The sequence below is a fragment of the Squalius cephalus genome (assembly GCF_949319135.1).
Source record: "Squalius cephalus genome assembly, chromosome: 25".
In the NCBI taxonomy this organism is placed as follows: Eukaryota; Metazoa; Chordata; class Actinopteri; order Cypriniformes; family Leuciscidae; genus Squalius; species Squalius cephalus.
Window position 1 is genome coordinate 18807089 of NC_137146.1, and position 13652 is coordinate 18820740.

At 36.2% G+C, this 13652-nt stretch overlaps 1 protein-coding gene across 1 annotated transcript; it reads right to left on the reverse strand.

Annotated features, from left to right (window-relative positions):
* Positions 1–5762: 5762 nt before the first annotated feature.
* Positions 5763–10376, reverse strand: ccr9b (chemokine (C-C motif) receptor 9b). The gene is made up of 4 exons (XM_079862624.1): positions 10329–10376; positions 9996–10193; positions 9624–9664; positions 5763–7620 (listed from the first exon to the last, which is right to left on the reverse strand). Exons 2-4 carry the CDS (start codon positions 10018–10020, stop codon positions 6577–6579), a joined length of 1110 nt encoding a protein of 369 aa, XP_079718750.1. The 5' UTR covers positions 10021–10193; positions 10329–10376; the 3' UTR covers positions 5763–6576.
* Positions 10377–13652: the final 3276 nt, after the last annotated feature.

Below are 13652 nucleotides of genomic sequence, written 5' to 3' on the forward strand. Positions count from 1 at the left end.
ATGGCGTGGAAATTCTGATTGTTACACGGTGGTTGCAGCAGAGATGAAACAGGATCTAAGTGCAGCAGCGTTATTCAAAAACAAACTCAGAACTTCACAAACATTCTCAGGAACAAGAACAGAACAGCCAACTTAACGCAACGTAGAACTGACAAAGAACTGAAAGAAACACAAGGCTTAAATAAACAGCAAACAGAGGAACTAATGAGACTAATGAGACACACCTGGACTGAAACTCTGATTGACAGTTCTCTAACAAACACAGTTAGCATTTCTGGTGTACAGCATTCTCACTTTTTTACTTTTACTCATTGTGATGACTACTTCAAAAAGTGCTAAAGTATTTTAGAAATACTTTCTAAATTTCTGAGGTTCAGTTCAGAAGGGATGGGCTCCAGAAGGAGTTCTAGAAAAGTTCCCATATTTCAGTAATTCACTAAATATTGTCGGTATGGTGTTAGCATAGAAGCACAGGTATAGCATTAGCATGTATACAGAACATTGTTGACACGATTGACAGTTTCCTGTCGTGAGAAGAAAGTAAAGCGGAGAGAGTGAGAAAGTGAACAAGATAGAGAAAGACAGTGGAGTGTGACAGAGAGAAAGCAGATGGAGAGATGTTAGTGTTGAAGCTGTGGTCTCACCTGAAGGCTGCAGGATACAGCCTCTCTCTAAACCCTCTAAACCTCAATAACATCATACTTGTTTGTCTCGTGCTATGGAAAAAGAATGTTATCAATACCACAAAGAAAAACACACAACGACATTTCTAAAAATTGCAATGAATATAGTAAATTGAGAAATTGATCTTATGAATTATGTAAATTGTAACCACTTTAGTGAGAAATAAAATTTATAGGGCCTATATATTTTTTGGTAACACTTTACAATAAGATTTTATTTACATTACATTAACATGCATCATTAACATTAGTTTACTACATTAGTTAACATGAACTAAGAATGAACAATACTTCTACAGCATTTATTAATCTTAGTTAATGTTAATCTCAACAATTACTAATATGTTTCTTAAGATCAAAAGTTGTATCAGTTAACATTTGTGAACTAACATGAACATGAACATTTTAACTAACATTAAGAAAGGTTAATAAAAGTTTTAAAATATATTGCTCATTGTTAGTTTATGTACATTTATTTTTAATTAACTAATGTTAACAAATGAGATGTGTTTCCAGTTTTTGAAATATTAAATTAAGCTTCATGATTGTTGACCTGTATACTCCTGTATTTTTATATAGTATAATAATATGTATTGTACAGTAGGTCTTGTAACACCATCATATATTTTGTTGTTAGGACAAAAACAACCAATCTGTGATAATGAAATAATTTATAAATATTTGTCAGTAATGTTGTTATGGTGTAACCCAGGTTACTAGAGCCATGCTAAAAGCTGAAAAAAGGAGACGTTATTTGCATATTTGTATGTTTGATGTCTTCCCCAATCGGGGGGAGTTTAGAATAGCCCCGAAGATCAGCGCCATCTGCAGAAGAAAGAAGTGACAAGCCTGAGATGTGGGCATGTGTCGAATATTGGGCATGCCACATCTTGGACACCTCGTCATGCACCTAAGGAAAGAAAGGGATGGACCTTTGGGGGCTGGCACTCTGGCGATGAAGCAGCCTGCTTTGTTCTGGCTCTGTAGGAGGGGGCCTGTTCAGACCAGGCTCTTCATCTGCCTTGGAAATAATGCGGAGTAGCTCGTACCCTCTATGTTCGGGGGGCACGTTTACGTCACTGCGGTGGGAATCGTCCTCCATGACCGATCTTACAATTTGATTTGGGGATTGGGAGGAACGCGAGCGCTGAGCCAGCGTAAGCTCGCCACTGCCAGTGTCGGTATCCAGTACAAGAGACCGTTGCTTCTTACTCCGTGGCCCTGCAGGGGTGGTGTGAAGGAAGAGCGGCTGACCGGAAGTAGACGCCTCATTGAGCAAGAGGGCTATCCTTCTACGGAGAGTCCTAAAGTTGGCATCATGGCAGTTAGGCTCCTCAATGGAGGCCTCAGGCAAAAGACACATGTCATGGTCGTCAGGGAGGGTCTATGGGACCTGAGCAGACTTCACACAGCTTGAAACCCATACTGCTGGTTTCGCCGGAACGCTTAAGGGGATTTTTATTTAAGGAAAAATCCTTTTTTTTTTTCTTTCAATGAATCAACTCCAATGTAGAGGCTTCTGACTTGCGATTCGAAAGAGAAAGATTCTGGGAAGTGTCGCTCAGTGCCAGCCTACATAGGCTATGTTCCCGCCTCCCCTTCGCATGCTTGAGCGGTCAAATTTAGTGACTACCGATCAAGCCCTAGAATGTGATTTTTTTTCTTCTGTACTTCTATTTTCCTGGTCTTGATTCCTTCTGGAGAAATCTCGGATCCAAATTGTTCCAGCGGAAGAGCAAAAAAGTGTCAAAATTCTGTGCAAGGACCGGCCAGCCACCCATCATATGCCTGAACCTGAAAAGGAAGTGTAATATACTAAAATGTCAAGAGTAGTAGGACTATACATTTATACATCACTGAACACTTACCTCAGTAGTGAACAAGAACTGTATTCTATTCTGGTGCCACACCAACTTCTAGGACTATATTGTTCTGTAAACCAAACAGAGTGCTGAAACACAACAGAGTAGGAGCGGAAAACTAGAAAAAAAGAGTTAACAATCGTATTGGGACTGAATTTGAGTTCCAATTTGCTTCTTCATTGGACACTCTGTATGCATTACACAAGAACATCAAAATTGAATGAGCATTTAGTTGATGCTAACAAGGTCATCTTACCTTTGAATCCTTTCTCTTTTTTTATTGTTTTATAAAAGGGATTCTGTAAAAGAAGCAATCCAAAGGTTATATTTTGAATAATATTTGGTAACAAGTGTTACATTTGGTACTCCATGTGAAATTGATTCCAAAGGTGAGGTAAGGTAAAGAAAAAAAGTTTAACTAGAGAAGATTAAAGTTTTAAAGGTGCCCTAGAATTTGAAATTGAATTTATCTTGGCATAGTTAAATAACAAGAGTTCAGTACATGTACATGACATACAGTGAGTCTCAAACACCATTGTTTTCTCCTTCTTATTTAAATCTCATTTTCAAAAAACACTCCTGAAAAATAGGCGAATCTCCACATAACACCGACTGTGATGCAACAGTCGGGATCATTAATATGTACGCATCCAAAAATTTGCATATGCCAGCCCATGTTCAAGGCCAGGCGGAACTGCGCAGTCGAATCATCGTCCGAATCATTTTTCTTCGAGAGACATCATGGCTTGCAAACGAACGAAGCATGGCAGTTGCTCAGTGTTTGGATGTACAAATGAACACAAAGGTTTTTTTTTAGTTCCTTCATCCGAGCCTCTGAAGAACCAGTGGGTTATGTGAATTTCTGATGTGTAATTGTTCAAGTTCAGACAGATAATCTTTCTCTCAAAGTCGTTCAATACTGTTTATGCATCAGTAAATCAAGCCAGTGACTAAACGATCAACTTCACATCGTTTCTCTTGGTAGGATGAAAATAATCTTACTTAAACTGTGATTAATATACAGATAGCGATCAAAGAACAGTACAGTCGCCCAAGCTGTCAATCGCACACCGCGAGTTTATATGGACACTTGCCAAAACTCGTTATGAAATCAATGACGCTGTTACACTGCACAACGAAGCTCTTACTGTACGTACATCATGTTTGCATTGGTGAAATCATTAGTGAGAGTGCAGAAACTGCGTTGCAATGATATGATCTTCATTCACGTAATCAACAGGCTTACACTGAAGTCTAACAGCAGCCAATCACAGCAGTGGGCGTTTACACTAAAGTATCACAGCAGACACGCCCCTTCAAACAGAGTGTTCAAATCAGAGGCTAAAATCAGGCTAGGAAAAATGCCTTTTATTTCTAAATTATAACAAATTTTGATCTAAAAAACATACTAACATTATAAGGGCACCCCAGGAAACATTCTAAAATAATAAAATAATCCATGCAATGGCACCTTTAACTAAAGGAGTAAGTGATCTAATTAACCTGATTAATAGAATAAATTAATTAATACAGCTAATTTGGCTCCAGGACAAATAAAGAAATTAGGTTTTAAAATAATAATAAATAGTTATTTGATTGGAAGAGAAAATATTATGAATTGTAATAAATAGCATTCAAAATAAGTGAATAGAAATTAATATATAAGATAGTATCTTACCTCAAAAAGCAACTAAACTCAAGAGGTCCATTATAAAGAACACATTTTTGTGAAATGTTTATTTGAAACTGCTGTTATCAGTTATCAGTTTTCATTATTTTCCTTTTGTTTTTATTTGCAAGAAAATAGAAAGTTCTCATGTTTAACTTTTTCCCTGCCAGCATTTTTTTAAAGTTCCCAGCCACGGTCAGCTTTTTTTGTAATTTTCGCAAAGATTATGTTTCATGGCCCCCAGAATACTTTGTTGTATGAATATCTGAATATTCAATTTATCAAAAGAAATAACAGACCATCTGCTTTTGAAAAAATAAAAAACGTTTTATTCTAGCTTCATGCATTCTTTTTTTTATCAACACTTGAATGTTGGTAAGTTTCTCAAAAAAAAAGCAACATTTTTAGCAAAAAGCTGAGAAAATCACGTTTTTGTCAAAGACTACGTCTGGATGGGATGCAGAATGATGATTGTGGTGGATATTTGATGGACATTTCTGTCAATGGTGAGGAAAGAGTTAACACCTGTTTCGTGTAGTCATTTTCTCTTTAACTGTTGCTGCCACTGTCCCTTGAGTAAATATGGACTTCTGGTTGTTGAACCAAAATTGTGAAGGTGTATCTCTCTGCATCAAATCCTGCTGAGTATTAACCTACAGCGATACGGCTGCGTTACAATGGTCTTTTCCTACAGTTCCATATCTCTGCTGTGGCAGCTGATATGTCATTGCAATATACTCTGCATGCATGGTATCATTATGCATCTTACCATCTGAAACTGCTGTGTCACTTTTGCTTTACCATAACCCAACGTACATGGCAACTAGACCTTTTTTCATTATTCAACGTTTTCTCAATCCACACCAGACATAATAGTCATAGTGAAGACATGGCAGTTCACAGAAGCCACATTCAGAAACCTTTCGATTACCACAGAAAATACGTTACACACAGCTAAAAAAAACACCATGTGGCTTTCATGGGATTGAACAAAAACAAGACCTGGGGGCCTTGAAAATCATATATGATCATTTGTTTATGAGCAAGATCATTATTAACAGAAAATATCATTTGCAACATTTGTATGGAAAATATTACTGAAATATGTTTTTAAAACCAGGGCCAGGATATTCATAAAAATTAATCTTTTTTGTTCCAGAGAAGAAAGAAAATTATACGGTCTGGAACGACAGGAAGGGAAGTAAATTATAACCATTTAATTATAAACCATCTTATAAAACTTGAAACACTTTTATATATTTACTTTCCTGTTGCCTGGTTGAATCCTGATTTATCCCTATAAATTATTTTCAGAACCAAGCAAGATTTTTAGCAAGCTTTCTGTCAGATTCTTTCAGCGAGCTGTATTCATGCCATTTATTTCTTGTGGTTGTGTCTTGTGGCACACCATCTGTTTGTACAGTCATAAATAAACTTGTTAAATAACAAACTATACTGGTTAAAGTTTATTTAATTTGTATTTACAAATTCCATACACTGTCTATGGAAGCTGCAATAATAATCTTTTCAATTAGGCTATAATTTGTTGAAGTGTTTTATTCATTGCATATACACATTGTGTAGGAAACTATACATTTTACTCTATTCTTCTACCAGTTCACTAGACACTTTTATGTATTTTGGGAGAAATTGCTGAATTTACGTGATGTAATTGATACTGAAATAATCATAAATAGTTCCAATATTTATTGTGAAAGTTTTTCAAAATTTTTGATTGTCACACAGTTCTTCTACAACCAACATTTTTAGTCGAGAATTTAAACTAGCAAGAATGTAAAAAAAAAAAAAAAAATTGAGAGAGTTTTCTAAAGGTTCATGGGACCAAAGCTGGCTCTATAGTTGATGAATCACCCATGAGTAAATAGAGATTTTATAAAACAAAATAAATAAATAAAAATCAGAACTCAACATGTTATTATCACACTTTTTTAATGCAAAATGAAATCCATTACACTCAACAAATTCTCAAATTATATGTACACTTTACAATATTTTTGCAACATTTCTTTGCTAGAAAAGTATGAAAAGCATAATAGTATACCTGGAAACATCATACTGCTCTAACAGGAATCATCCTTAAAATACTGGTTAAAAGCTCATGAACAGAATTTATGTACATAAATCTCCACAATATCCCATCATGTACTCCCAGAGAACTATACAGGAATGGTACCATGATAAAGCACATTTCATAGACCTTGCACAATAATGTTTGTGGTTATAAGGACCTATAACTCTGAAAAATAAGTCTATCATGCCATTACCATGCAAATTACACACTCTGTAGATGAAGACAAAGCTTTTGAAAAAGTTGTTGATACAGTAAGTACAGTAGACTGGTCTATAAAGAAAAAACAGGGGTGGTGTCAGTGTCGGACATAACAGAAGGCCTCTTGGGAACTTGTTGGAGTTTGCTGTTGTCGGCCAGTCCTAGGCTACAGGACATGCGCTGAAGCAGGCTCAAGAGATCCTTCCGGAAGCGAACCCCGATAAAGACGTACAGAAAAGGATTCAGGCAACAATGTGTGTAGGCAAGACATTTCACAATTTGCCCAGCCATATCTAAGCTTTGCGCGACTTTACAGTCCGTTATTGTAGCATTGTTGGCTTGGCCTGCTTCTATAATCAGATATCCATTTAACGGCAACTGTGACAGAACAAATGCAGCCATAACTGCAAAGATGACCCTCAGAGCTTTGTGTTTTTCAAAGCTTCGAGCCAGCATGAGTTTACGAATAATGACTGAGTAACATAAAACAATGACCAGCAATGGGAGTAGGAAGCCAACACAGATCTGTAAAGCCAACACCAAGACTTTAGTATGGTTGTTGTCTGTGATCGAGTATACCATGACGCAGGAGCTGAGCTGGGGGCTTATATTTTTCACTTTGGCGAAGAGAAATTCCGGTAGAGCTAAGACGCAAGAGGCGAGCCACACAAACACACAAGTTATCTTACTATACAGCATGCGTTTGATTTTGTAGTTGTGTGCTTCGGTTACGTGGACGATGGCAATGTAACGGTCCACGCTAATGCAAGTGAGTAAGAGCATGCTGGCAAAGAAGTTAATTTTGTAGACTGCAGAAACTCCTTTGCAAATGGCCTGGCTGAACACCCAGCCTTGAGCGGCATTTGTTGCCCAGAAGGGCAATGTGCCAAGGAAGAGAAGATCAGCCACTGCCAGATTCAGCAGGTAGACGTCGGTCATGGTTTTGAGCCGGTTTCTCACAGTTGTGAAGATACAGACGACAAGTAGGTTGCCCAAAGCCCCCACAACAAAGATGATCCAGTAGAGAGGGGGTTCGAAGGTCTTACTGAACTGTCGCACTAGTTCTTTGTTACATATTCCACCCAGGTCCGATTCGTAGTCATCAGTATCAGTTGTCTGAAATAAAAATAAAAAAGGATATATTCAGGGACTTCGAATTCTTTGCACTTTCCATTTCATTTGATTTACAGATTTACTTAAAAACTAAACATACCAATCATCTAAAGCAGGGGTGTCAAACTCAGTTCCTGGAGGGCCACAGCCCTGCAGAGTTTAGCTTCAACCCTAATTAAACACACCTGATCAGCTAATCAAGTCCTTCAGGCTTATTTGAAAACTGCAGGTGTGTGTGTGTTGAAGCAGGGTTGGAACAAAACTGTGTAGGGCTGTGGCCCTCCAGGAACTGAGTTTGACACCTGTGATCTAAAGGAATGTTCTTTCATGGAGCACAAAATGAGAAGTTTTGAGGGACGTACTGGCCTTTGTTTTTCACGTAATGAAAATAAATATTGCGCTATATTCTAAAATATTTGCACTTTCACTAATATTAAACTGTCTCACAATTAGTCATGTTCCATTAACATCACAACATAATTTAGTGTTTTGTCTTAAGGCACATATTGTAATGGATGCTAACAGTGGAGAAAAAATATTTAAATGAATATAACAAAATTTTGGTCTGTTCAACAGTTATATGGCTTCGGGTTGAGCTTCACAAGACGTGGAATATTATATGAATGAGGCATCTTAACGACTTTTATTGCATTTATCATCATTTTAGAGCTCAACAGCCTTCAGTCATCTTCATTATATGGTAAAGAGTGGAATGTACATTCTTCAAAATATCTTCTTTCATGTTCCACAGAAGAAAGAAAGTCATATGGGATGGAAATGAGATGACATTTAAAAGATTTTTGGGTTTAATATTCCTTTAAATTCTCTTATTAGCTTTTCATCTAAATCCTCTCAGAATGCTGACTATGAAGCTTAGAAATTTGTTTCCCACTGTCTTTTCAGACAGATCTTCCACTCAACTGACAGCCACTTCCTGTCTACAGTGGTACAACAGTCTCTCACCATTTTGCAGCTGTAATCCAGTTGATCAGTAAAGCGTGAATCAGTGTGACATCACGCCCCTGCGAACTTTGACAATCTAAATTTACGAAACATGTTCCGCAGCTCAGATCAGGTGCAGGTGTCTCTATTGGAGAAACCACACAAGTACACCGCATCCACATCCTCTTTTAACCCATTTCTGAAGCGTGCACAAACAGATAGAGCGTCACCCGCCCTGGGGGTCGACATAAACACAGCCCCTTTGGAGCATGTTAAACACTAGATTCTGTTCCATCCTGACATACATACAGATAACAGATAAAGGATATGTGACGCACACCATGGAAAATCTTTTCATTGTGTTGTTTAAAAACTGCACAATGTGGTAACTGCCAAATCTGTCTGTATGATCTCAATCCAAGAGGTGCATCAGATAATAAGGGACAAAGATATGGATTAGTATAAGTAGTTTCACTTGACTGACACATCAAATGTCCAAAAATGCATGCAGCACTAAAAGAAACAGAGCTTAACCTCTGCTTACTGAAAACATTTGCTGGGGGCGGCATTTAACTAAGAGTTGCGTTATGACAAAATAGCTTGATGACATCTTAGAACTTTAAAGTTTAAAAGTGTTACTGATGCAAAATTTGACTAGATATGTCATCAAACATTTTTACACAAATACGCAAAATAGAACACATTTACGACAGAATTTGACAAAAAATAAATAATACTATATTCACTGACTGTAAAAATAGTATTTTTTATACATATATATATATATATATATATATATATATATATATATATATATATATACACATATATATATATATATATACATATATATATACACACATATATATATATATATATACATATATATATATATATATATATATATATATACATATATATATATATATATATATATATGTATGTATATGTATATATATATATTTATATTTATTTATATGTATGTATATATATATATATATATATATATATATATATATATATATATATATATATATATTCATTATATATATAATAATACTCACCATGTCTGTCAAATCTGTGAAATTAAATGCATCACTTTCATCTATTGAGAGACAAAATATGTGATTAGAAAATATATGGAAGAGTGAAACAGTCTCTTTAAAGCCCTTCAGCAAAGAATGAATGAATGAACAAACTGTTGTTTAATGTACACAAATCACTCAGGCAATATATACACAAAGAATATTTTCAAATAACATTGATTCAATGATATAAATTCGTCACATATAAGACCAAAGCAGCTAACAGTTCATAAAAGGTCTCACATAATGAACTAATATGCCAATATTCCTAAAGTCTTTAAACAATGTGTTATATACACAATCATATTAAATAAAAAAAAAATTTAAAAAAAAATGATTTTTGGTACTTACAGTCTGAGGTTGTAGAGACATCCATGTTCTGTCTCTCAGGAGAATCACAACAGATAACCAAGAGTATCACAACGGTTCAGTGATGAATAAGTTTCCCCTTCTGTCTTTAACTAGTTTATAAAACCACAAAGTCACGTGTCAGGGGATAGTAACGTCAGCCCCTTCCGAGGCTCCACACGTCGGTGTCATATGACAGTTCTGCAAAGAAGATGTACCCAAAAAAAAGCATTTTGGTGAAAAACAGATACGTTGCCTTCTGCTCTGAACTGTTGCATCCATCCTTTGTCATTTGACTGAAGTTGCTTTATGGAGATGTGGGTTGTTATTACATACCCCCATGACTCAAAAGATGAAACCTTCTGACTTGGGGCTGCTTTCACCATGTACTTTAAGAAAAAGTTCATGAAATGTTTATTAAACAGAAGTGTTCATTAGTGTAGATTATTAATTATTTAAATACATGTCTTGACTCAACTTGAATTGTCAAGACTAAAAATCTGCTTTCATTATCATTCAGATTAAATGTGGAGCAAATACTGTTTTATACCATCGACATGATACATGATACCATCGACATGATACATGGCATTTATATACCTTAAGACTTACACATGAGACACATGGTACATGAAACACAACAGCAATCGTGTAAACAAAAGGGTAACTGATCTCTTAAAAAGAGGAACAAGCACATCACAAGACAATACATTACTAAATGTGACAACAAAATCAATGACAATGATGTAAATAAACCTGGCAAACAGTTAGCCATAGTAATTGATAGTAACAGATTAAAACACTAACACATTTTTGTAGGCCTATTTGAACTAATGCAATAAGTCAACTCACCTATTATGCTTGTTTGTTCAATATAATTTAATATAGGAATACAAGAACTACTAGGGCTTTGAGTGGAGGAAAATAAACCAACAAAATAAAAAACAAGGAAAGTGAAACAAAAAAATGTTAGATATAACATTCACGTAATGTACAAGAATTCCCCTCATTGGGTGTTTTGATTTAACTTTCTCTAGAACTAAACATACCTCTGAGCACTGATTACCCGTTAACAGTCACGTGAACAATAAACAGCTGTGACATGAAGATTAAATGTCCAGTGTTGATCATGTCCTTGATTGCACTTTATATCATTGTCTGTCTGAATACTCGATTCAGATTATGGCAATAAATGGCTATATTTACAGTGAGAGGAAAAGTTTTGCGGAGTAACGTAAAAGCATTGATATATAATGGACCCTTTTCACAGACTGTGATTACGTGTTTTAACGGAACGTAAATCCCCCTTCGCAATGTCCCTCTAGGGGCTCTAATGTACAAAATATTTATAAAACAGCAAAAATGTTAAATCTATGTAAAAAAAAAATATATATATATATATATATATATATATATATATATCAGACCATTATTTTGATTTTGAAAACCAAGTGTTTGAAACCATCATTTAAAACCACAAATGGGTAATAGGATTTTTACTCAGAACCTTATAGTTAAGTAGATAACTTATTTATGTGACAACTAGCCTGAGTTGCCCCTTTACAACTATTTATAACACCACTATATAATAATCAGTCAGATACAACAGATTTGGAAAATTCTATTTGGATTTAAGGCCTTAGGCCAGGCATTTGGGTGCTTCACACTGGGTGCTTCTCATTTCTTATTTGTTCATCCTCGTTTCCTGTTTTACAACAAAGCTGCACATGGATCCCTACTATGTTGACCCTGCGTTACAGTTAGATGAGGGAGACATAAAATGTGCAGTCCTGGTGCTCCAGGACAGGTTTGAAAACCCTTAGGCCATGTTCACTTCCACTTTCTCTTGTTCTTCTCTGGACTTTGTTTTCCTTCTTAGTTCCTTCTGTATGTTTCCTGTCATGAGGCACAGCACTTTTGAAAAACAGATTAAACAGATCTTTACTCAATACAACTCAGGATTAAATGGTCAGTGGTGTTGATGAGGATTGCAGATATGTTGTAAGAACATTGCAACAATTGTTAGCTATTTAAACCTGATCTGACCCGTTAAAAAATTATTTTGCTGGTGTAACCTAATGTTGTCACCTTTTTCTTTCACAATGTGTAAATGTCAAAAATTTTTTTAGGTGCTCTAACTTTTCTCAAGAAACAGAGCTAAGTCTGCTTGTGGTGAAAGTTGCCCATACGCACAGGGGTTTCAGCACCAAAACCTGATTTGAAAGTTTCAGGTACAAAGCGTTGTTTTTTCTGCGAAGGAACCCAACATGGTATTAAGATGGTGAGGTGTCATGCCCACAGGTTTGTCGTTTTTCTTTCTCAGTTTAGACCACAGTGACTCAGAATGAAACGGCCATGTCCGGGACCGGGCAGTGGGTCTGGGAAAGTGTTCTCACAGGATGTGACATGTTCAAAGCTAATAAAGGTGTGCATAAGCCAAAAGAAATCACCTGTGATTAGCAGAAATAATAGATTCAAGGCATTAAAAACAGACGCACACAAGAAAACTCGTCCGGAGTTTTATATCATCAATCAATGACACGTTCGGTGACAGTGAGCTGCATTACAAGTGGGATTGAAATGGTGACTACAAAGAAATCTCTATGGTTAATTTTGGTCATGGCTTGTCTTGAAAAATTAAGACAATTTGATGGTAGTCATTGGAAACGTCACACTGCAGGACTGTGATCAAGTCTTCTGAGAGGTCAAATTTGATCGCAACGGTCATTAATAGGCTGTCGGTGAACATGTGAAACTAATGTTTAAAAACTTCAGATTTTATCCTAGGATCAGAGGAATCTTTTGGGATTTGCAAAATTTGTCTCAGATGGCCAAATCGTGGCCAAAATCGTACAGTGTGTACCTGTCAGAGGTTAGAGAGATTTAGAGTTAGAAACTGTTTCTGTGAGAAACTACTTGTGAAACTTATCTGTAGTCGTTACGCCACATTTTATTCACAGGAGTTAAACTGAAAGCTCAGTCGCATGGCATGCATGCACTGACTCATCTAAATACTAGATCTGGTATGAGATCGAGACCTGTTCTGCACAGGGCATAACCACAAACGGACTGAGGTAAAACAACAATGGCCTCCAACGACCTGAGCAATGAAAACACAGAATATTTGTAAACCACTGGTCTCCTACTCCTTGTGCAGATAAAGCAGCTGTGACCTGAAAAGACCTGGAAGACAGATCAAGTTTGCCAAGTAACCAAGCTGTTTTTTGTTTTTGTCTGATTTTAACATTTGCTTTATAATGTATTTCACCAACCTGGGCTCAATGGAAAAACTGTGACTGTGGCGACATTTTGGCAAAATTATTCTGTATTACTGTGCTTCTTGCACATTTTGCAACCCTTTCAAAGCCGGTGAGTGGCAATTTTTATTTATGAATCTGGTCATGGTTTAATATGTTGGTTGTTTATGCACGTAGTACAGAAATTAAATGTCCAGTGAGTGGCACTGAGAGATTAATGCTCTATTACTTTGAAAATAACGTACACTATACATTAAAAACACATTGGCAGAAGCAACCATGGCATTCTAGCTTTCTTCTTTAAGTCCTTGAGCTCTTTTATCGAACCTTGTGACAGTGTGACCGTGCACAGTTACTACATCAGAAAATCCATATATATTGAGGTGATTAATGCAAACATCAA